General features: G+C 45.0%; 1 protein-coding gene and 1 pseudogene across 1 annotated transcript in view; both read left to right on the top strand.

Moving 5' to 3' along the window:
* Positions 1-5,673: 5,673 nt before the first annotated feature.
* Positions 5,674-24,892, top strand: part of LOC124775138 (reversion-inducing cysteine-rich protein with Kazal motifs) — a 371,470-nt gene continuing 352,251 nt past the window's right edge. The window contains exon 1 of the mRNA XM_047249978.1: positions 5,674-5,791. Coding sequence (XP_047105934.1) covers positions 5,713-5,791 — 79 coding nt within the window. The 5' untranslated portion in view covers positions 5,674-5,712. The remainder of the gene's footprint in view (positions 5,792-24,892) is intronic.
* LOC124778770 lies at positions 22,230-22,347 on the top strand (annotated as a pseudogene).

Here is a 24,892-nt window from a genome sequence, read left to right as displayed (position 1 = left end):
TGGGTGGACGACGGTGAGGAAAACTCTTTGCCCATCGTGTCGGATGACACGCGGAGTAATTCACCCCACCAGTGTTTATGCTTTAGCGCCATCAATGACAACGACGAGACAGCCTGACGCCACAAGCACACACCCCTTACAAGTGTGCTATGGGTAGACCTCAAACTTATCGCGTTGCAACTATAAACATCAACACTATACGGGCACATGCTAAGTTATCCTTGCTTTAGTATATGTTGAATTCTGCTTTAGACGATATAGCACTTTTCCAGGAGGTAAACGTCGACGACTTCACAGACATGTTCGGTTATGACGCATGCGTCTCTCCAGCTTCCCCCACAGGCAGCGACGTCGCTGTACCTCTTCGGGAAGGGATAGTGGCGGACGATATCCTCTTTCTGCCTGGGGCGAGAGGAATGGCACTCACAGTACTGTATGTCCGCCTTATCAATACCTGCGCACCTTCCGGGACGGACAAACGTCGCGAACATTCACGATTCTTTGCGGAAGACGTTGCCCCGCTCTTCCAAGGCCGCAACGACCATCTGGTGTTTGGAGGTGACTACAATTGCGTACTGACACACAGAGACCAACTCCCACGACATAATCCGTGCCCGGAACTCGAGACGCTAATCCGAGACCTGCCAGAACACTTGGGAACATCCTCATGGCCACCGCTCGGGATTCACACACTTCACGTGTCACTCTTCCAGTCGCACCAACCGTATATATGCCTCACGCTCTCTTGCCGCTGGGACACAGGATGCGGAACTGTGGCCTGCAGCCTTCTCGGACCACTCAGCTTACATCTGTGCCATCATCCTACAGCGACAAGTGTGTAGAAGACGCAGCTCGTGGAAATTAAACGTCGCTCACCTGTCGTGACCGGATTGCCGCCGCCGTTGAGGATGCCCGGCATTCGTGTGAAAATCGCCTTCGTACAAATCCCACAACGATCCGCTGATGGTTGGACTGCGCCAAACCGGCACTGAGGCGAACGTTGATAACCTACACTAGCGACCACGCTACTTGACGTGGACTTAAAATTCGATTTTTACTTCAGGGTACTGCGAGACTGCGATGCTATGGCGCCGTCTCCGGAACGACAAACGGCTGTCCACCGTACTAAGGCTCAGATCCTCACTAATATTCAACGTCACCTAGAGGGGGTGGTCATCGGCTCGAGGACGCAGGATAGGATAGCGAGCGAACGGCTGTCTATGTTCCACGTACTTCATGAACGTAAACGACCCCGAAGAGCGCTGATATGCTTCATCGACACGCAGGACGGTCGTCGCTGGTAGAGCTCGTTCATTGGAGGCCAGAGAGATCACTCTTCAAGGTGATGCAAAGGAATCCCAATACATTTTGCAGGAATTTTCCGAGGAGGAGGTGTCAGTGTTAGTCCTGTCGCATGAGATTCAGGAAACGGGATTAGTCACGGAACAAAGTGACACTTGGGCAATTCATGAAATTAAAAACTACTGTGGTGCAGAGCATTTTAGCTCTGGAACCATTCCATTCTGCATTAGGGAGACCTTAAAACAAGCAGAAAGACATAGAAAGAGAGCAGAAGCAGACAGAAAGAGAAGAGAAGAGCGGGAAGAACTAGGAAAAACAGACAGGAATGAAGCAGAGGATGATAGAATGAAATTACGGCGATAAGAAAATGAACGAAATAGGGCCCTCAGAGAGACCGAAACACTTGTAGCATGCAAACGTGATGACTGCAAATTATTTTCCAGTGCAACACGCTCTCTGCACATTTACTCATTTACTCCCTCCTCTGTGTTACCACAGGTAATATGCAACTGTTCCCATTTCTACCGGAATGCTGGACACGCGAAGGACCTATTTGTAATCTGCTGCACCAAAGTAGACCATTGAAATTCTGTAATGGTTCTCGCACCTGAAGTAAAGCTGTCCCCATCCCTGCCAAGATATAGTGCTCAGTTCGTGAAACCGTTGTTCAGGATGTGAGGCTGTGAAATTTACTAGCAAGATGGCTAAAGCTTTCAGTGCTACGAAATAATCAGATTCCATAAAGGGACGCCAGATTTTTTTAAAATTAACATGTGAACGTTATAGTACACAAAGCCACAAGCTACCAATAAAACAGTTTTCAAAAGTACGCCTACAAGTCATGTGCGTGAGTATCCATGGATAAATGACTAATAAGCTTGATACACTTAATACGTTGTAGAAATCACATTAATAAATTAAGTCCCCCTTTCTCTGCTCTGATCTTCTCTTATTTAAGATCATTTTGTGGCACGGAACTAACGGGTGGCCCCTCTACACCCAACTGTACCTTTCCGCCTGTTGCTCCAGACTCGACAGCCTTTGGGTAGCACGAGTCCCTTCGCCCAGCGTGCACTATTGGCAGGAGCCGATGATGCACGAAGTGCTTCGTCTGAATATCGTCACTCTAATGTCACCGAAAGTTACTTTCTCGTCGACATATCGCTGTCTGTAAGGGTACAGGGGATCTCAACCAAAGGAGTCCTGCTACGAAATGGAATGGCATCCTAGAACAGCACTCCTGGTTGTCCTGCCGTATGGCGGTCGACAGTTGGTAACCCATCGCTGTTAGGCTTCTCCAGACACACCTTCGGGATGGAATCCCATTGAGAAGAGTACAGTTGTCTTTATTGAGGAGTCCCGCACGCAACTGAGTCCCGATGGCTAGCAAAGACGTCTCATGAAACGTTCCAGGTAGAGGTAGGAGTGACTGTGGCCCAACATATGACCCGATAACAAGGAGTGGTTGTAACGTTGTTGCTTTGATTTGTTATGAAAGCGGTGCTGCTATTCAAGACCATAGAAGTGGGTTAAAGCTGTGAGCTGTCTGGGAAAGTTAACCTTGCATTACTGAGCAACTGTTTCACCAGGTATCCAGTCTAGCTTACCAAATTCCCAACCACACTAACGTTAATTATAAGCTTTTAATCGTCATACGACAACCGGTGATATATATATAAAAAGAGAATTTAAATAAAAAGAAATAAATCAGTTTATATTTGGAAATATATTTTAACATTGATCATTGCAATTTCAGCATATTAAACTTGAGTCATAACTAAGCTGGTGGCTTATTTAGGTCTGTGAAAATGTGAGTTTGTAATCTTACGGAACACATCAAATAGGGAGCCAAGATTGGGAGACTACATACAACACTGCATTCATAAAATAACACACGAAGAACGTTGTAACATATCCAAGAGGAAATTAACCACAACCAACCGATTCAATTTTCACCCAAAGAAGTTACGTTCGTAGCGCAATCCTGTCCGTCATGTAATTACCACACACTGATATACTAAATTCATACTAACTCCCTGTGAAATCTTCCCGAAAAGAATAGCTGAGGGCTACTTTGATGATTACACCACATGCTTCACGTGGTCAACTTGGTTTACACAAAGAGTGTAACTCCACAATAATTTTGATAGTTAAAATAAATTACATCGAAACTCAATTTACAAAAGAAAAACCTCGAACTGGTTACTATCGTCTTACCATTAACCTGATGGGTCAAACAATTGTATAAGCACGTGGTACTGGTCTCACAAAGTACACCCCACGTGGGTTGAACATAAAGTTGCTATATTGAAAAATATTGTCAAGACGAGACGTTATAATCTCACGCACATTCGCATTTAAGGTTGATGAACTTAGAGTTACGGATCAACACGTGGTTCCACTTTACTCACAAAGTAGTGACAAAGCAACTTCCGGAATATATTCTGAACTTCACACTCGAATTACACTGCGTTGCAATTTAAGATAACATTAGGTATTTTAGAGCTAAACCTGAAATAAAGGTGATTAAATTTTTAGTTAGGCTGAACTTAAGAAATCCATTGTCCTACGGACTTAGCAGACACGCGCATAGCCGGAGATCTTACCACTTCAGACGCTCGCCGCGGACCGATTGACCTGCGCTCCTACCGAGTGTGCTTACCAGATACAAACGGAAGTGACCAGAGAGGCAGCTTCCTATACCAACATGACAAGGGACGGACAGGACCATACTAAGCATAGAAACCTCTCTGCTTTTAGAAAGCGTAGCTACCTGTTCCGACGTTGGTCCTACTGTTCTCTAGCAGACAGGCTTGTCTGCTACCATCCAGCATGCAACCACAAATACATTTGCTCATTCATCCTCTCACACAGAAGGGAAGGGGGATGACAGTATCTTATCATATACAGTATATAAAAGAAAGCGGATGTAGATTCCGTATGAGACTGTGTGACATGAATTACATATAAACTGTGTTTTAAAGTGTAGTAGTGTGACAGATCGTCCTTGTTTATGTGTAAAAGTAACACGTTTCACTGCTCAGTCTCCTCCCAGATAGTCAGAAACACCACAGTAAATTTAGAAGAGGAATTTATGCCGTAAATGGCAACAGATTTAAGAAATTAACATGAAAGGAATCCAACAGAAACCTTTCATGGTTGTCTGGTGTGCCATTTCTTCTCAAAGCAGGACCCGTTTGGTTGTCATACCCTACACCCTTACAGCACAGCGGCACATTGACGATACTCTGCGCCACGTTTTGTTGCCCTTAATGGCAAGCCATCTTTGTCTCACATTTCATCAAGGTAAGGCCCGCAAGCACATGGCAAGAGTTGCCTTCGTGCTTGCCAAACCTTACCTTGGCCAGCAAGATCGCCGGATCTCTCTCCAATTGATAACACATGGAGCGTTCCAATCAGCTGGGGATTGTGACTATCTAACACGCCAATTTGATAGAATTTGGCACGATATTCTTCAGGAGGACACGCAATAACTCTCTCAATCACTACCAAGCCGAATAAATCCTTGGGTAAGGGCCAGAGGTGGACCAATGCGTTACTGACTCGCTCAATTTGTGAAGTTTTCTCTCTGGAATATATCATCCATTTCTTGTGATATTCAAATCTCTTGTTTGTCTGTACATGTACATCATACCCATTCGTATAATTCGTATTTTTAAAATTTTTTTTAACGAAGAGAAGACATCAAGTACCAATTTCCCTGAAACTTCGCTCAGTGTAACAGGGGTGAGAATATGAGAACACTTCTCGACTTATCCATATATACTAGACCGCTTCTGAAAAAATGACTGCCGAACGAAAGGAATGACATCCGCGAGGTTTCTTCGACACTCGAACCTGGGTTCTCCGATTCTCAGGCAGTTACCTTGGCCGTTGGGCTATCGGTGCTGGCGGCGAAAATCGTTTACCATTTGGTTACAGAAGGGACAGTTGTAAAAGTTTCTTACCTCGATTTCTGGAAAAGTATACGTTTTCGGGTCCCACATCTGATGGTGAAAAATGCTCTATTTACAATTATCTATCGATCCCGCCAATTTTGAGTCGATTCCTCGTCATTACTTTTGTGGGTTATTTTCTCAAAAACGCGGGGTTGTTGACCCAAAATATGTTAGATTCCTTCGATTTAGGTTGTACACAAGCGACATGTCAAATTTGAGCTGAATCGGTTGGCCGTATCTGAGGCCTTCCCCTTGTGAGCTACGAGGCACGAGCGACGGTCGGCCCTAGATCCTGCGCGCCCCCTCTGCGGCGGCCCTGGATCCTCGGCCGCGCGGGGCGGCGCTGGCTGGCAAAGTTCCCGCGACGGAGCCGGGCGGGCGGCAGTCAGTGTGACCGCGGCGCGGCGCGCAGCATGACACAGTGGCCGGCTCGCCTGCGCTCTCGCCTGACATGCGGCCGCACGTGGTGCTGACGCTGCTGCTGCTCATGGCCGCCCGGCGGTGGGACGTGGTGGGCGCGGCCGCGCAAGGTGAGCTCGCACCGCCGAACCCCGTCACGCCTCCACAAGCGGTTCCGTCAGCCGGGCAACGGGGGTCACTTGTTACCGTGGACGACGTTTCGGATACCTGACAACTCACTCTCGTCTCACCTAGGTTCACTTGCGATGTGCCCAGACAAGTTTTACTATTACGTGTTCTAACTAATGACATTAGCAGAGTGTAACATTACTGATACGACGCTGTACCAACTGACACCTGTCAATTTAGGGAAAGCTTCCGATTCCTTCAAAGATGCCATTCGTTGTTTTGTTTAACGAATGTGTTTATTGTATATATACTATGCTGATAGGCGATTCAATAACCGTGTGACAGCTACATACAGCAGTGTCACTTGTTAACGTGGATGTCGCTTCGGCGACCTGACAACTTTCTCTCGCCGCTACTACATTCAGTTGTGACGTGCCCAAAAAAGTTTAACTATTTTGTGTTCCAATTAAAGACATTAACTGACTGTGACGTCTTGATGTGACATTTTTCCTCCCCCTTTACCAACTGACACCTGTCAGTTTAGGGAAAGCTTCCTACATACCTCAGCCTACCTCGTGTATAACTCGTTCACAGACGCCATACGCCGTTTCACTCAGCGAATGCGTTTATCAGAAATATACTATGCTGACAGACTCCCCAGTAGCTGTGTATGTGCTACATACGAAAAGGACTGTGAGAGTATGGTGTATTTTCTAATCTTCAACTTTTGTAGTCCTGTCTTCCCGAGTTGCGTGTAATATTACGGTATATTGACAATTTTTACTTATGGACCGTCTGACAGCAACTGAATAAAACACTATTTTAGTGCCATACGCGTTTCGCCTTTATTTTCTGCAAGGCATCATCAGTGGCAGGTTCCATGGACAATTTCTTACATATTGCGCTCCTGTTGCATTTTTGGTGTTGTTCTTCTTCTTATGAATGCCAATTTGCGGTTTTTACCCGCATTCCACAGCACTATGAACTGAACGCTTGTTTCAATGCAATGTTGAGATTTCTGATGCAACGGAATATACCGTAATTTCTTTCTAATGTTTGCTTTTGATATAATTTCTGTTGCAACAGAAACCAAAACATTGCATTGAAACCAGCGTTCAGTTCATAGTCCTGTGGAATGTGGGAAAAACCGCAAATTGGCATTCATAAGGAGAACAACAACACTAAAAATGCAACAGGAGCGCAATATGTAAGAAATTGTCCATGCAACCTGCCATTGATGATGCCTTGCAGAAAATAAAGGCGAAACGCGTATGGCACTAAAATTGTGTTTCATTCAGTTGCTGTCAGACGGTCCATAAGCAAAAATTATCAATATACCGTAATTTCTTTCTAATGTTTGCTTTTGACATAATTTCTGCTACACCTGATCTCCCTTCTTTTTGTCAGCGGAAGAAAAATTGACATAGTTTGATTGCTTTAACTCATCTTTGCAGATCGCGTCAGTTTATTTGATGTCACTTCACTGACCTTACACCATTGCATGAATTTTGGAATTTAACTTCTCATCGACCACAAGATCACAAGACATCAGAAGGACAAGGAGGCGGAATCAAATCATTCGTGCATATATCGAAGGATCCACACCAGAGTTACCATAAGAGGCTTAAGAGAATAACGAAAAACCTACATCAGATCACCTCCACTGGAATATGAAATTCTTTCTTCATAAACGCGAGTTCTTCCTGTTGCTACTGCATCTCTTCTCTCGATTCCTCCCACTGTTTTTTGTCGCTGACATCAAAGTGCCTCTGATACAGCCAAAATTGCACTGAACACTTTAGTTAACACATCGTATGTAAACCTGCAATCCTGTCACACTCCGAAGTCTACAATATCACAGTTGGCTTATCTGATAGACTACAGGTGTTGATTTTCGGATAAACATTTTCATGTGTTCCAGAATGAGATTTTCCCTCTGCAGCGGAGTGTGCGCTGATATGAAACTTCCTGGCAGATTAAAACTGTGTACCGGACCGAGACTCGAACTCGGGACCTTTTGCCTTTCGCGGGCAGAAGTAAAGCTGTGAGGACGGGGCGTGAGTCGTGCTTGGGTAGCTCAGTTGGCAGAGCACTTGCACGCGAAAGGCAAAAGGTCCCGAGTTCGAGTCTCGGTCCGGCACACAGTTTTAATCTACCAGGAAGTTTCATTTTCATGTGTTTTTGCTAGTAAAGAAAGAAAAGTGTTTTTTTATTTATAGTGCGATTTTTGAAACTGTGTAAAGCAGCTGTTAACTTTAACTTTCTGTCGTCGTTCATTATTTATTAACATTTAAAAATTTTAACCTAAGGCTGTGTGGATTCTGTTCAAATTCGACAGGAGAGCTAAATTGAATAAGAATGAGGGAAAATCGAGAATGGCTCTTCCACAGTGCAGCGTAATGTTGGATTTAAACTATTTTGTTGAAATCTATTCTATTATATTCTCATATGACACTTTTCTACAATTGCAGAACATATCTGACAGAGTTTACCCTTCCACAGTTGTTGCCATCTTCAGCTACGTTACGTTCTGACACTGCACTTACGCAGATATGACAGCATGGAATATATTCGCAGTTGCGAGTATGGTCAGCCATCAGCTGTATAAAAGAATGAAGACAGTGAAAATTTGTAACGGGCTGGGACTCGAACCAGAATTACCTGTTTATCGCGAGTGGTCGCCTTACCATTTGGCTATCGGAGCGCGACACACCGTCACACTCCAACTTCCGTAGGTGGTCAACCATGTGTCTACATCCTGTACTCGCAGCTCCGTTTCATATATTCCCGTGGAGGGGAGACTTTTTACCTGAAAGTGACTTAGAGGTAAAAGTTAGTACAGTTTTATAAAGTATTATCTTTTACTTCAGCATCTGTTATACATGACTTTTACAGATATCCCGCGGCTGGTCCCGGCGGAGGTTCGAGTCCTCCCTCGGGCATGGGTGTGTGTGTTTGTCCTTAGGATAATTTAGGTTAAGTAGTGTGTAAGCTTAGGGACTGATGACCTTGGCAGTTAAGTCCCATAAGATTTCACCCACACACAAACATCCCACTGCTAATTGTGGCGGCAAGAAATTGATGCTGTAAACTGATATGAATAAGAAAAACGCTTCTTACGATATGTCAATCGAAACCTGAAATTGTCGAATTACATAAATTCGATTTCGTTAATAGGAGCTCTCTGTATTAATACTCCATACCCTTAGGAAAGTGTAATTATTGAATACGAGGATTATTTATAAATTGACATTGGTCACTGTCCCTAAATTTGCCTACAATATGTGGGTATCAGAAACAGGAAAACGGAAAGAAGCGTCGGCTCAATAAGTCCTTGGTGGCAGTCTAGTCAGCGATGCATAAAACGAAAGAACTGGCAAAGATATGAGCGTGGGAGATAAGCCACTGCTCATCAGAGACAAAAGAAAGAGAGACGTTTTCTTGACTTACACGAACATCTTGTCGTGCCAATTGTTTGCATTATCAGAATGCGAAGCCATAACTTCGCAGCTGCCATTGTCTCCGCTCCTAATCCTCGGCCTTGCCACAGATGCGCTGTTAGAGGAATAGTTCCACACAGAGGCGGAACCGCACCGCTGTGACCAGGATTCAGACATTGGTGAATGTCCAGTCTGAACGTCCTCTGGTTAGAGTGGATGTTGGATGATGCGGTTAGCCTCGTAGGCGTGGAAAATGTTGGATAAACAAGACACACAATACATATGAAACGCGGGAAGTGAAAATAATAGAACGAATTATTTCCAGATTAAGTCAGTAACTGTCCTAAGCATGTCACAATAGACGGAGAATGTTATTCTTCTGCTATTGAAGTCGTAGCCTTCGATGGTTTGCTATCATACTATAAGGGACAGTCAAATAAAAACGGAACAGATGGAGCGAAAGTAATTGCACTAATGTTTCGAAAATAATCGCCATAACAGCTAATACAGTCATCCCACTGCGAGAAAAGACGGTCAGTGCCTTCATGGAAAAATGTTTGTGTTTAACTATGAACCATTATTGTACCCAGGCATCTCTTCGTCAAAGCATATCGATGCCCGCGAATGTCTTTCATCAGGACTCCATGACCCGCCAACGTTGTTTCTTCTACGCTGCAGAAGTTTCGCAAAGAAATCCTTACGCATACTCCATACAGTTGCGATCTCTCCCACTGCGATTTCCATATTTTTGGTGTCCTGAAGAAAACCATCAGTGGCCGTCGATTGACTTCGGACGAAGAGGTGCACGCTGCACGCTGGGGTACAATCATGGTTCAGTAGTCAACAGCAAACATTTTTCATGAAGGCACTAATCGTCGTGTTTCACAGTGGGATAAATGTATTAACAGTTATGGTGATTACTTTTGAAATAAGAAACAGTATACTTAAAAAGGTCCCGAGTTCAAGTCTCGGTCCGGCACACAGTTGTAATCTGCTAGGAAGTTTCATATCAGCGCACACTCCGCTGCAAAGTGAAAATCTCATTCTGGAAACATCCCCCAGGCTGTGGCTAAGCCATGTCTCCGCAATATCCTTTCTTCCAGAAGTGCTAGTGCTGCAAGGTTCGCAGAAGAGCTTCTGTGAAGTTTGGAAGGTAGGAGACGAGGTACTGGCAGAATTGAAGCTGTGGGGACTGGTCGTGAGTCGTGCTTGGGTAGCTCAGATCGTAGAGCACTTGCCCGCGATAGGTCTCGAGTTCGAGTCTCGGTCCGGCACACAGTTTTAAACTGCCAAGAAGTTTCATGTAAGTGCACACTCCGCTGCAGAGTGAAAATCTCATTCTCAATAGTATACTCAGATTTTTCCATCTGTCTCTTTTTCATTTGACTGTCCCACATATTCTACATACACGTGGCTAAGTTTACATTGTAGCTCTACTATGACAAAAGTCAAGTTTGTTTCTAAAATCTGCGCTCCACAGCCGACGAAGACTATCATGGCACTAGTCCAAATACCGTGTAAAGAGGAAAGTACACCACGGCTGCATAACTCAGAAACTAGTAACGCTTCACTTCTAGGCAGAAAGCGTGAGGGATCGAAGCCATTGTCAGCACGGGAAACAGACATGATTCTGATGGGATTTCTTTTCAGGAGTCGTGTGACGAGGTTAAAGTGAGACTCAGTTAAAATTACAGTTGCCATTGTTGCGAGGTGATCTTCTGGTATGCGCTAGTCGTAGAGTTGATCTCTTTCTACTTGTGCATCTGTATTTTCGCAAACCACAGTACGAGGCCTCCTAGAGGATATATTCACCTCAGGTTAAAAATGGTTCAAATGACTCTGAGCACTATGGGACTTAACATCTATAGTCATCAGTCCCCTAGAACTTAGAACTACTTAAACTAACCTAAGAACATCACACAACAACCAGTCATCACGAGGCAGTTCTCAGGTTAGAGCTTGCTTGCTTTGCAGTCAAAGAGTGAATGTAGGAAGAACTGATATTAATATTATGTCTATGATTTCTTACGAAGCATTAAATTTATGGTTTCCAAAAATGTGTAGATACCTCACTGAAAATTAGATTTTCATGAATAAAGAATTAAGCACGTCTCCTCTACGTTTATTTTTCGAGAACTATGAAGTTCTGCCTTCAGACAAATTTTTCAAGTTCGACGTGATATTAGTCTCATGCATGAAGCTGTTTTTCACAGATCAAATGGTTCAAATGGCTCTAAGCACTATGGCACTTAACATCTGAGGTCATCAGTCCCGGCTGATCCCGGCGGTCGTTCGAGTCCTCCCTCGGGCATTTGTGTATGTTTATCCTTAGGATAATTTCGGTTAAGTAGTGTGTAAGCTTAGGGACTGATGATCTTAGCCGTTAAGTCCCATAAGATTTCACACACATTTTTTTCATCATTCCCCTAGAACTTAGAACCACTTAAATCTAACTAATCTAAGGGCATCACACACATCCATGCCTGAGACAAGATTCGAACCTTCGACCGTAGCAGTAGCGCGGTTCCAGACTGAAGCGCCTAGAACCGCTCGGCCACAGCGGCCGGCTTATCACAGATCGCACAGGTGCTATAATAGCAATGTTTCTCGTAGATGACCTACAATTTTCTTTATCTGGCCAACGAAACGTGACCTGTCAATCTCTTCAACAAAACTAAATCTTTACGATCGTTCTACTTCGTAATTTGTACCACTGTTTCTCTGTTGCAGAATTTTTAGTTGTGTTATTATCATAAAGATTGAGAATTTGTCTTGCGCTTTAAGATATTGCATGTTAACGGTAGAAGGCAAATCACTAAACCCTTAATTTGCTTTAGTAGCCACGTGGCTTTTCACTTTCTCCTCTCACTTTGATCCCATTGCATCGTACGCAACGGACGGGTAGGCCTGTGTTTCATTACATTTTTTAAAGTATTCCATTAGATGATATATGTTAAGACCCAAGATAAGTGAATGACACAAAATATATACGACTGTCTCTCAGGTTTCCAGTTACTTCTGGTTTTTACTCAAAAACACGAGGTCAACGTCTCTTGGCTTACTCCTAAGATTGAAGTAAAATTCACTTCCATTGTTTGTTTCAAGAGAAAATATAATTTCAAGAGGTGACACTGTGGACCATTCTGAAGAAGTAACTTATAATTATACGCTGTGTTAACAACACCTAGCGAAATACATTCAGATGTGTTAACAAAAGAGGGGTAATTGACCAACTGGTATTTCATTGTCAACTTTTCTTGCATATCGTACTTAAAACATTGTAACCTACTTCGGTGCATGTTAGCTCGTGCGGACAAACTCTGTCCTGCCAAGCGCATATCTCATGTACATTCTGTACACAACCATTTTAAACGATAGCTGTTACTCCAGCTCTTTCTTGCAAATTTGGCCTTGAGATTCAAATCATTAACCAACTATGAGTACAGTGGCTGAGAAACCTCTGAATACCTTGGTGGTTTCATGTGATGCTTATACTTGTGAGGAAAATACGTGCACGTTCAAATCCTTGTTGGGTAAAGTATATCGGCAAAGTATAACAGTAACATGTTTTGCCATAGTTGCAAGCAACTAGCTGAGTAAAAATAGTTACGTACAATAACTACACCACTGAGATTGTTTTAAAAGATCTCATGCCAAGCGATGACGCAGAACGATAACCGCCACTGTCAATTGTTGTCTTACGATTTGAACAAAACCGTGTAACCATTCAAGTCAAAATGGCAACACATAGTTGGTGTCAGATGGCAGTACCTTGAAACTAATGCTCTTAGGTCAAAATGTCGCTACTATTACCTGTTTCCCATGAAAATAATTGAGCCAGAGGTACCAACGAGTAACGAGCTATTTTTGCAGAAACATTTCTTTGCAGCTTAGTAGTATTCAAATAGAGTTGATTCATTTTTTGCAGAAATTGTTTTGGACGCCATTTGTCTATCGGCGTCAAATTATTGTGCGATTGTGAGAACAGCTGAATTTTAACGGGATCTATAACAATTATCAAAGCAGATTTTGGTTGAAATGTTTATTATTTTTCATAAGTTAGGAAATACAGTATTCGTTAGGATGAGAATTTGTACCTTCAAACGAAAAGGCAACATGTCAACACTCATTATTAACATTTGAAATGTTACACATAGTCAGCGAGCTATCTTTGCAAGTCTGTTTTTCTCGTCAAAAAAAGGACTACTAGAAACGAAGCAATCTGTGGAGGACTCTGCAATAGTTTGCTAGCTGCTCGTGGGAGAATATACATGTTGAAAAGAAAGATTGACGTACCGTACCAAAGATTAGGGAACACAAATGGACGATTTAGATATGTTGGAAGGGTTCCTGGAAAATATAAAGTATCTGAAAAGTAAATTGCGTGCAAGAAGCTAGTGCGATCTATTCTAGAATGTTGTTCCAGTGTTCGGAGTGCTTATCGAGTAGCCAGACGTCGAATCATTACAGTGACACTCTGGGATTGTAACAGATGGGTTTAGCCCATACGAAAGTGTAACGGAAGTTTTCAGAATACTTAAATGGTAATCCTTGAAATAAAGACGTACCTCTCTAGGAAACCTTTTAGGTAAATTCCAAATCCTATTTTGAGCCGGCCGCTTTGGCCGAGCGGTTCTAGGCGCTTCAGTCCTGAACCACGCGGCTGCTACGGTCTCAGGTTCGAATCCTGCCTCAGGCATGGATGTGTGTGATGTCCGTAGGTTAGTTAGGTTTAAGTAGTTCTTTGGGGACTGACGACCCATAGTGCTTAGAGCCATCCTGTTTCGGCGTAAGACAGTACGACTGTTATGTTGACAACATAGTTTATCCCGCGTAAGGATCAGGGCAGGCACAGATGAATATAGGTAGCCGCTGAGAAAGCGAACGGAATAGGACAGCGTAGGATTAATAGTAGTACGAAGTACCATCCATCGTGGCCATCCGCAGTGGCTTGCGAAGTGTGTATGTAGATGTTGTGGACTGGACAGACAGCCAAGCTCACGCAGGCTGGCGTGAGGTCTGGAACAGGACACGGAAATGAGACTAGTAAAAAAGGTACGTAGCTTCTGGAATACTTAACTTTAATCCGTAATTGGTGAACATCGCTCTTGACGGTACATGCATCACAAGATAAATAGCAAATGATAATGGCGCCTTGCTAGGTCGTAGCAAATGACGTAGCTGAAGTCTATGCTAACTATTGTCTCGGCAAATGAGAGCGTAATTTGTCAGTGAACCATCGCTAGCAAAGTCGACTGTACAACTGGGGCGAGTGCTAGGAAATCTCTCTAGACCTGCCGTGTGGCGGCGCTCGGTCTGCAACCACTGATAGTGGCGACACGCGGGTCCGACGTATACTATCGGACCGCGGCCGATTTAAAGGCTACCACCTAGCAAGTGTGGTGTCTGGCGGTGACACCACAGTAGATGTAGAAGAAATTCGTAAAATTTTTTATAGTATCCCATTAAATTAATCTGACTGCATATTCGCCACTTTAGCACTTCTACCCACAGTTCACTTTTTCCCTCCCTGATTTTGTGAAATGAGATTATCGAATGATGAGTCTGACACTACTTCATGAGAGAATTAAAATCTCATCACGAGATAGAGCAGCCGTGCGACATCGTTCACCTACGCTGCATACCATGGGTATGGTTTTCAGCAAGGAAAATATCCACACGGCGAAAGAGTCCAAAACATCACAGTGTATGAGCACGGCTACCACTTTTTTCTGTCCTACTCACTACAAAATGCGATAATCTCGGATTCGCAAGGCCATCCGGTAATTTGGACAGTAGTCTTTGCACTTACGACGTGTTAAGGACGATTGCCGTGCCATATGCCGTACAGTCGAGGTCTCCGTGACGCTGTCTTTCAACAAGATAACGTAAGAACGCATTGTATGTTCCCAACATTCTGTCAGTTGGAACAGCGACCTACACAATCAAAAAAATTGATTACCTAGAGTCGCAATTTTTTGTTTCCTCTCTGAAACAAGTTAAAATAAAAACTGCACCCCAAATACCCTCCCCCCACCCCCCAAATCATCATCATCGCCTTCTTCCGTTACGGTATCTATAGGTCCAAGGGTAGTCCCTTCATGGACTGAATTTTCTTGTTCTCCTCCAGAAGCTTTTCATCTTCTCACTTTTCTCGCTGTTTTTCCGAGATCTTCAGCATCTGCTCTTCTGTATGCTTCGCTGCTGACTCTCTGTCCTTTTACAGTTTCCTTCTCTGTCGTTGATCTCTTAAAGGTTGCTCGGCGTGTACTCGCTTCTCCAGTTTCCTTTCTCTTCCGCCTTGAGCCTCAGTTCAGACCAGTCCTTCGTAAGCAGGATAAATCACTTAGTTTCTGTCTTTCCTCTTGCCCTCGAGCTGTTTCCCATACTCTTTTGACATTATACCCATCCTGGTCACATATCTTGCAAATCGAAGAGGTTGACAAATCAGCCAACGAGTTAGAAATAAAGGTTTAGTTGCCGTTGACCTAGGTTTCGATATTCATAAAAATATCTTCTTCAGAAGTAGTGGGCCTTGTTAAATCACATGATGGTACATTAGATTAGATTAAGCCGATGGGCTCTTGTCATATACCAAATCGACAGAACAAGAATTATATCAGGCCATGGCTTTAGACAGCAGCCGGATTGCATATGGCATAGCTTGGGATAATTCTTATTTTGTCAATTTTGCATATGACAAAAGCCGTTCGGCTTTATCCAGTCTAATGTACGATTATGTGATGTAACAAGGCACACTACTTCTAAAGAAGATATTTTTACAAATATCGAAACGTAGGTCAAGGGCTAATAAACCTTTATTGGCAACTGGTTGGCTGAATTTTCAACCTCTTCAGTTATACACAGTTGCTGTTTCGCAGCCATGTTTCAGAATTTGTCATGCAAATCTTACCCTATTCTGTCTGATTTTTCTTTATGTTGTACTCGAACTCCCGCACGGTTCTTCCCTAGGTCTTCACATCTATCTGTCTTAACCTCTTTTAGGATCCAGTCTTTTGCTCCAAATTTTTCTATCACTAGTTGTTTTGCACCTGGTGCTGCCGTCTGTCTCTTTACTGCATTCCCAACCGTTTGACTGTAGTGTCCGCTCTCTCTATACATGTAGAAAATTCAGAAGGAATGTCACACATGTCGTCCCAGGCTAAGAGCATTACGCAACGGAGTATCGCATTGTCACGAGTGAGAGTACATGTTCCGCGTCTTCCGCAAACACAGTTCTGCAGCGGCGAGGACAACAGGCCCATCACGATATTACAATGCAAGCGCATTATGGTTGACCGAACAGACGCGCTTACACAGTCCGTTCACAACAAGAGTCAACTTGACACTGTTGGAGCACACAGCAGACGGATGGATGCGACCTGGTGCTGTGTGCGGTATGAGATGGGACGAATACTGACAGAAGACTATTTTAATGTAAGACGAGGACCTTCAGTCCACTGTGTTATTACTCTATTTTATGTTACGAACGCCACAAGTGTATTGTAAACGTTTTAGTGTTTTAACGTCATGAGCTGTGTGACAGTCTGTTGATGAGAGCATTGTTGAGCGTTGTTGAGATGTGCGTGGGACAGAAACGATTGATATGGTACCAAGGATTTACGTCGTGACAACAATTTGACCAGGGCCGCAGAGACATGGGAAGAGACAGGAAGTCCAGATCTTGCACCATACAATTTCCACCTTTTCGGCAAGTAAGAGAACATCTGACGCGAATAAGATTTTGTAACGCTGAGAACGTTCACACAGCGTTTATCGGATGGCTCCGTGAAGAAGTAGAGGATTTCTTTCGTCGAGAAACTGAACGACGGGCAGAACGCTCCGACTGTAGTTGGTGACTGGTTTCAAAAATAGTGTGGTAAAGGATGCAATAAATGTTTCTTGGCCTGCCATAATAATGTGTAACTTACGCTTTTACCACTGGTACTATGTGTTATGTACCACCCTCCCTCGCCAACTGCCTCCTCGCCATCCACGAGTTGAAATTGGATGATACGCCGTCGTGGAGGTTATAAGGTAATTCGAGTTCTGCTCTGTCTGGTGCTGTGATCTTGGTTTACATAATGTAATGCAACATTCGAATTCATCTTTTCCACAGTACCAGGAGCACTCGCTAGCAATTCGTCGATCACTTTCACTCTTGTATGGTGATGCTGTGCTACTAAATGTATTCGCATACATTTCGCAGGCTGTATCCTCATATTCCATTAAATCCACCTACAAAAATATATCGTGGTACCGTATACAGTACTCGGGATATGTCATAGACGCTGATATACGAGAAGAACTGCTGCTATGTGAACGACATTTAAATATATTGTCTCTTTTCGACTAATCCTATTCGCAGCACATTTTGGAGTCAGTATCCACATACGCTGCTGAATGTACCTACATAATTGTATCATTGTACCATACATAGCTCAAAAGATATGATGACATACAGTCAGACACGTGAGAAAGCGCCGCAGCAGGCTTTTGTTCTTTACAACACACCCCTACAGTTGAGTCAACTTAAGGGAATCCCTGACACTTGGCAGCGCTTTTGACAGCTTTTAATTGGGAAGCGCCGGCCGGAGTGGCGGAGCGGTTCCAGGCGCTTCAGTCTGGAACCGCGCAACTGCTACGGTCGCAGGTTCGAATCCTGCCCCGGGCATGGATGTGTGTGATGTCCTTAGGTTAGTTAGGTTTAACTAGTTCTAAGTTCTAGGGGACTGATGACCTCAGCAGTTAAATCCCGTAGTGCTCAGAGCCATTTGAATTGCGAAGCGATAACGGTTGTAGGCGAAAACGATAGCCGTCTATAGAGCTACTAGTATGCGTTGCTACAGAGATGTTTACAAAATCGCGTTATAGACACGCGAAGCAGTTGTTCCCTCATTGCATATACTGTCTAGGACCATGTGCCAATGTGGATACTGTACTTATAACTTTGTACAATATGTGTATGTCTTTGTATGACAGTTTCACAATTTCAAGGGTGTTTTTATGAATACGTGGAAATGAAATTTTTACGATATTTCACTGCAAATAAAGTCAATTTTTTCTTTTTGTTTCTAATAGAAAATTGGCAAAATGAATACCCGGAAAAAGCCTGGTTTGTCAGCTAATTACTTATGTGAAGGGTAATCAAATGAGAACCCGAGGACAAACGGCAAAGCCAACAGCGGAAACATCCCAAATATCCCTCGCCAAGTAATTCCAAAACCGTTCACCAAGTTCTGGTAAGGTCATGATGACCTCCTTCGACTGCAGGGGCCGCTTTGCTTGCTGTGTGGAACCACAATCAATAAGTAGAACTACGAACACAAAATGTGACACTCCAGGAAGCGAAATCGCCCAGGAATAGTGTCATACGGAATTTTCTTGTAGCTGGATAAGCCCACCCCCACACTGACAATCAGCGAATTGGTTGGGAAGCACTGCAACATCCTGTGTACAACCAGAATCTTTTACCGTGTGGTTTTCACGTCTTTGGCGTAAGGAGGACTATGCGTGAAGCGTTCAGTGAATTCGAAAGTAAAATTCTATGTACCGACTTGACACAAAATCCTAGGAAGTTCTGGTCTTACGTTAAATCAGTAAGTGGATCGAAAAAGCATATCCAGACACTCTGCGATGATGATGGCATTGAAACAGAGGATGACACGCGTAAATCTGAAATACTAAACACCTTTTTCCAAAGCTGTTTCACAGAGGAAGACCGCACTGCAGTTCCTTCTCTAAATCCTCGCACGAACGAAAAAATGGCTGACATCGAAATAAGTGTCCCAGGAATAGAAAAGCGACTGAAATCACTGAACAGAGTCAACTGGACCTGACGGGATACCAATTCGATTCTACACAGAGTACGCGAAAGAACTTAGCCCCCTTCTAACAGCCGTGTACCGCGAGTCTCTAGAGGAACGGAAGGTTCCAAATGATTGGAGAAGAGCACAGGTAGTCCCAGTCTTCAAGAAGGGTCGTCGAGCAGATGCGCAAAACTATAGGCCTATATCTCTGACGTCGATCTGTTGTAGAATTTTAGAAGATGTTTTTTGCTCGCGTATCAAGTCGTTTTTGGAAACCCAGAATCTACTATGTAGGAATCAGCATGGATTCCGGAAACAGCGATCGTGTGAGACCCAAGTCGCTTTATTTGTTCATCAGACCCAGAAAATATTAGGTACAGGCTCCCAGGTAGATGCCATTTTCCTTGACTTCCTGATAAAGTCGCCTGATAAACAAAGTAAGAGCCTACGGAATATCAGACCAGCTGTGTGGCTGGATTGAAGAGTTTTTAGCAAACAGAACACAACATGTTGTTCTCAATGGAGAGACGTCTACAGACGTTAAGGTAACGTCTGGCGTGTCACAGGGGAGTGTTGTGGGACCATTGCTTTTCACAATATATAGAAATGACCTAGAAGATAGTGTCGAAAGTTCCATGCGGCTTTTCGCGGATGATGCTGTAGTATAAAGAGAAGTTTCAGCATTAGAAAATTGCAGCGAAATACAGGAAGATCTGCAGCGGGTAGGCGCTTGGTGTAGGGAGTGGCAACTGACCCTTAACATAGACAAATGTAATGTATTGCGAATACATAGAAAGAAGGACGTTTATTGTATGATTATATGATAGCGGAACAAACATTGGTAGCAGTTACTTCTGTAAAATATCTGGGAGGAGGCGTGCGGAACGATTTGAAGTGGAATGATCACATAAAGTTAATTGTTGGTAAGGCGGGTGCCAGGTTGAGATTCATTGGGAGAGTCCTTAGAAAATGTAGTCCATCAACAAAGGAGGTGGCTTACAAAACACTCGTTGGACCTATACTTGAGTATTGCTCATCAGTGTGGGATCCGTACCAGGTCGGGTTGACGGAGGAGGTAGAGAAGATCCAAAGAAGAGCGGTGCGTTTCGTCACAGGATTATTTGGTAAGCGGGATAGCGTTACAGAGATGTTTAGCAAATTCAAGTGGCAGACTCTGCAAAAGAGGCGCTCTGCATCGCGGTGTAGCTTGCTGTCCAGGTTTCGAGAGGGTGCGTTTCTGGATGAAGTATCGAATATATTGCTCCCCCCTAGTTACACCTCCTGAGGAGTTCATGAATGTAAAATTAGAGAGATTCTAGCGCGCACGGACGCTTTCCGGCAGTCGTTCTTCCCCTCGGACCATACTCGACTGGAACAGGAAAGGGAGGCAATGACCGTGGCACGTAAAGTACCCTCCGCCACACACCGTTTGGTGGCTTGCGGAGTATAAATGTAGATGTAGATGTAGATGTAGATGAAGGAAGACATGCGCGCCCGTCCGTTTCAGTCGGTCGAGGAAGGGTACGTGAGGTTGTGGATCAGTCAACGGCTTACCACATTCTACGAGACACGTACTGATCGTTCCAGCGGGATAAATGTTGTTACTTTTGAGCGTGATCATTCCATTTAACTTCCCCCTTATGAATTGGTACAGTGGTTGTTTAGCCTCTATTTGTTCGTTAATTCCATTATAGGCGTTACAGCTGAAGACAGTGTGGGCGGATGTTACCCGTGTGACCACCTTGACAGACGTCAGTGGCTTGCCCATTAGTCCCCGATATGGGTCACGCCCTGACTGACGTTTACACGGCCAGTGTGGAGCAACTCTCAGGCTGGTCGGGAGAAACACGACCTGCTCGGCGATGCAGCGCCGGAGGGCGACGCCTGTCGCCTGTCGCCGCGGCCCGCCGCGCCGCCCAGACACTTGTTACGGCGCGCCGCCCACTTCCGTCGCCCGCCGCCCACGTGCGCACCCCGCGGCTCGGAGCCCGCAGCTGGCCGGCGATCCCTCCGGCTCCTCTCGCCTCGCCAGCCCGCGCCGTGCCGGCTGCCGCCTTATCTCTCTGCCCGGGCGGATGCTGCCCACGCCTCGCATCGCGCCCCATAAATCTCTCTAATGTGATATAAAATTACCCGCCGCCATTTATCCTCCGCCGCGCCACCCAGACATTGACTTACGATTCGGAATCTATCCCGAGCTCCTCTATAATGACAGCACTGTGTGGCGACCTGAGAAACGTCTTCTTTCGTGAATGCTGAGTTGTACAACTCGCGAGGGCAAAAAGTGGGCCGTTCGGATCGACATCCGCCAAGGGGCTCTAAACAGAGCTTAGTTAATGAAGCGAAATGGTGCTGTGCTCGCCGTCCGCAAGGATGTCTGCTTCACAAAGTGCGCCGTTCTAGGCTTGATGATCCAAGGGCACATACTTTTCTGGACAACATGGTTGTGCAGAGAAGCAGCGATTAGTATGATTAATCAATAATTCAAGAACAGTCTTAATCGCATTTATTATTGTTATTATACCGCCAACAGGTTTCAACCCGACGTAGGGGTCATCTTCTGAGCGTTTACACCATTGGTCGACTGCTGGTGGTGTCACTCCTGTCTGATAGTTTCCTGCCGTTATGCAGACAGGAGTGACACCACCAGCAGTCGACCAATGGTGTAAACGCTCAGAAGATGACCCCTACGTCGGGTTGAAATCGGTTGGCGGTATTATAACAATAATAAATGCGATTAAGACTATTCTTGAATTATTGACATACTTTTCTGTTTCCGTCCACTGATTGGTTTGATGAAGATCGCCGCGATTTCCTGTCCTGTTCCTACCTCTTTATATTTGTACACACAGGGCGTCCCCGGAAGAATGATCAGTATTAAGAAATATGACAGGAAGCACAAAGTCTAGTAACCATGGCGTCTAGAATACGTACCTGAAAAACTGTCAGCACTAGTTCTACCGTAAGTTCATTGCTTTCCATACGCTGAAAACTGAGAGTGCGGACCAAAATAAGTAAAAATGTCCTGTAATCCTGGGCTCTAAAGTGCATAAGTTTACCCTCTCAGACCTGATTTTTTTTTTCTGGAGGAAGGAAATTTTTTAATTTATATGGTAATGCTCTTATATGACTTTTTAATGATTTTAGACGCAACATTTGTACAAAAAATATATACCCGTTAACAAAACATTGGCAACGGCCTTGCCGCAGTGGATAGACCGGTTCCCGTCAGCTCACCGAAGTTAAGCGCTGTCGGGCGTGGCCGGCACTTGGATGGGTGACCATCCGGGCCGCCATGTGCTGTTGCCATTTTTCGGGGTGCACTCAGCCTCGCGATGCCAACTGAGGAGCTACTCGACCGAATAGTAGCGGCTCCGGCAAAGAAAACCATCGTAACGACTGGGAGAGCGGTGTGCTGACCATACGCCCCTCCTATCCGCATCCTCACCTGAGGATGACACGGCGGTAGGATGGTCCCGATGGGCCAATAATGGCCTGATGACGGAGTGCTTTAACAAAACATAATTAGTACACTTGGCTTCATTTTCGGGACTGAAATAACTACTTACGAAATATTCTCTGTTCTAATAAACAATAAAATGACAATTCACTAATTACCATGAAAAATAACAGTATATAGTAATATAGAGGAATACAGCGAACCAGCCACATCTGTGTATTCTAGTGGCCTCGGGCTGCTGCGCACTGCTACATTTACTTGCTGATTTTTTTATATTGTTGGTGTCCGCCCCCGGTAGCTGAGTGGGCGGCGCGACAGAATGTCAATCCTCAGGGCCCGGGATCGATTCCCGGCTGGGTCGGAGATTTTCTCCGCTTAGGGACTGGGTGTCGTGTTGTCCTAATCATCATCGTTTCATCCCCATCGACGTGCAAGTCGCCGAAAGTGGCGTCCAATTGAAAGACATGCACCAGGCGAACGTTCTACCCGACGGGAGGCCCTAGTCACGCGACATTTTTATGTTGTTGATCAACAGTTGGCAGCACTTGCGCATGATGGAAAACTTGAACCTTCACACTGCATACCTCAAGTTTGCATTGCGAGAAGAATACTTGTGTCACAGCTGAGACACAGCAGAACGTACACAATTGTAGCCAGAGAGTCTAAAGGGTTAAGAGTTATGAGCACTTGTTCGTCTTGGCACTACTGAAACACACCTCTTCTAATGAACAAGTCCTCACAGCTCATAAGGTATGCGTTTTATGGTCCATGTCTAAGAAATAATTTTTATTGTTTTCGGCCATACTAACTCCTCGGAAAATATGGCAAGTAAAGGGCTTGCGGTAGAGGAGACTTGTTTCACAGCGCTGAAGATGAAGTGTCCGTGCATTTTAGAGCGCTTGTTTACTAGAATTTTTTTGCTTCGAATGATCGTTCCTCACATCCCTGATTATTGACAATTCCTTCTGGGGCATCCTATATATTATGAGGAAATGCTGAGGGGAATAGCTTAGGAAATAAGAAACGGGAAGTAGTACATGAGTTTCACTATTTGGGCAGCCAAGGAGGATAAAACATCAAATGCAGACTGTCTATAGCAAAGGAAGCCGTTCAGAGGATTTTGTTAATACCTCTATCAGTTTTAGTGTTAGAAAGTCTTCCCTGAAGTTATTTGTCTGCAGTGTTCAGACAAGAAGAAAACAAAAGCTTTCGAAATGTGGTGCTATGGAAGACATGTAGATAGCGGAACTACACTCCTGGAAATTGAAATAAGAACACCGTGAATTCATTGTCCCAGGAAGGGGAAACTTTATTGACACATTCCTGGGGTCAGATACATCACATGATCACACTGACACAACCACAGGCACATAGGCACAGGCAACAGAGCATGCACAATGTCGGCACTAGTACAGTGTATATCCACCTTTCGCAGCAATGCAGGCTGCTATTCTCCCATGGAGACGATCGTAGAGATGCTGGATGTAGTCCTGTGGAACGGCTTGCCATGCCATTTCCACCTGGCGCCTCAGTTGGACCAGCGTTCGTGCTGGACGTGCAGACCGCGTGAGACGACGCTTCATCCAGTCCCAAACATGCTCAATGGGGGACAGATCCGGAGATCTTGCTGGACAGGGTAGTTAACTTACACCTTCTAGAGCACGTTGGGTGGCACGGGATACATGCGGACGTGCATTGTCCTGTTGGAACAGCAAGTTCCCTTGCCGGTCTAGGAATGGCAGAACGATGGGTTCGATGACGGTTTGGATGTACCGTGCACTATTCAGTGTCCCCTCGACGATCACCAGTGGTGTACGGCCAGTGTAGGAGATCGCTCCCCACACCATGATGCCGGGTGTTGGCCCAGTGTGCCTCGGTCGTATGCAGTCCTGATTGTGGCGCTCACCTGCACGGCGCCAAACACGCATACGACCATCATTGGCACCAAGGCAGAAGCGACTCTCATCGCTGAAGACGACACGTCTCCATTCGTCCCTCCATTCACGCCTGTCGCGACACCACTGGATGCGGGCTGCACGATGTTGGGGTGTGAGCGGAAGACGGCCTAACGCTGTGCGGCACCATAGCCCAGCTTCATGGAGACGGTTGCGAATGGTCCTCGCCGATACCCCAGGAGCAACAGTGTCCCTAATTTGCTGGGAAGTGGCGGTGCGGTCCCCTACGGCACTGCGTTGGATCCTACGGTCTTGGCGTGCATCCGTGCGTCGCTGCGGTCCGGTCCCAGGTCGACGGGCACGTGCACCTTCCGTCGACCACTGGCGACAACATCGATGTACTGTGGAGACCTCATGCCCCACGTGTTGAGCAATTCGGCGGTACGTCCACCCGGCCTCCCGCGTGCCCACTATACGCCCTCGCTCAAAGTCCGTCAAC

Source organism: Schistocerca piceifrons, chromosome 2 (genome assembly GCF_021461385.2).
Source record: "Schistocerca piceifrons isolate TAMUIC-IGC-003096 chromosome 2, iqSchPice1.1, whole genome shotgun sequence".
NCBI lineage: Eukaryota > Metazoa > Arthropoda > Insecta > Orthoptera > Acrididae > Schistocerca > Schistocerca piceifrons.
This window is presented reverse-complemented; position numbering and strand designations above follow the sequence as displayed.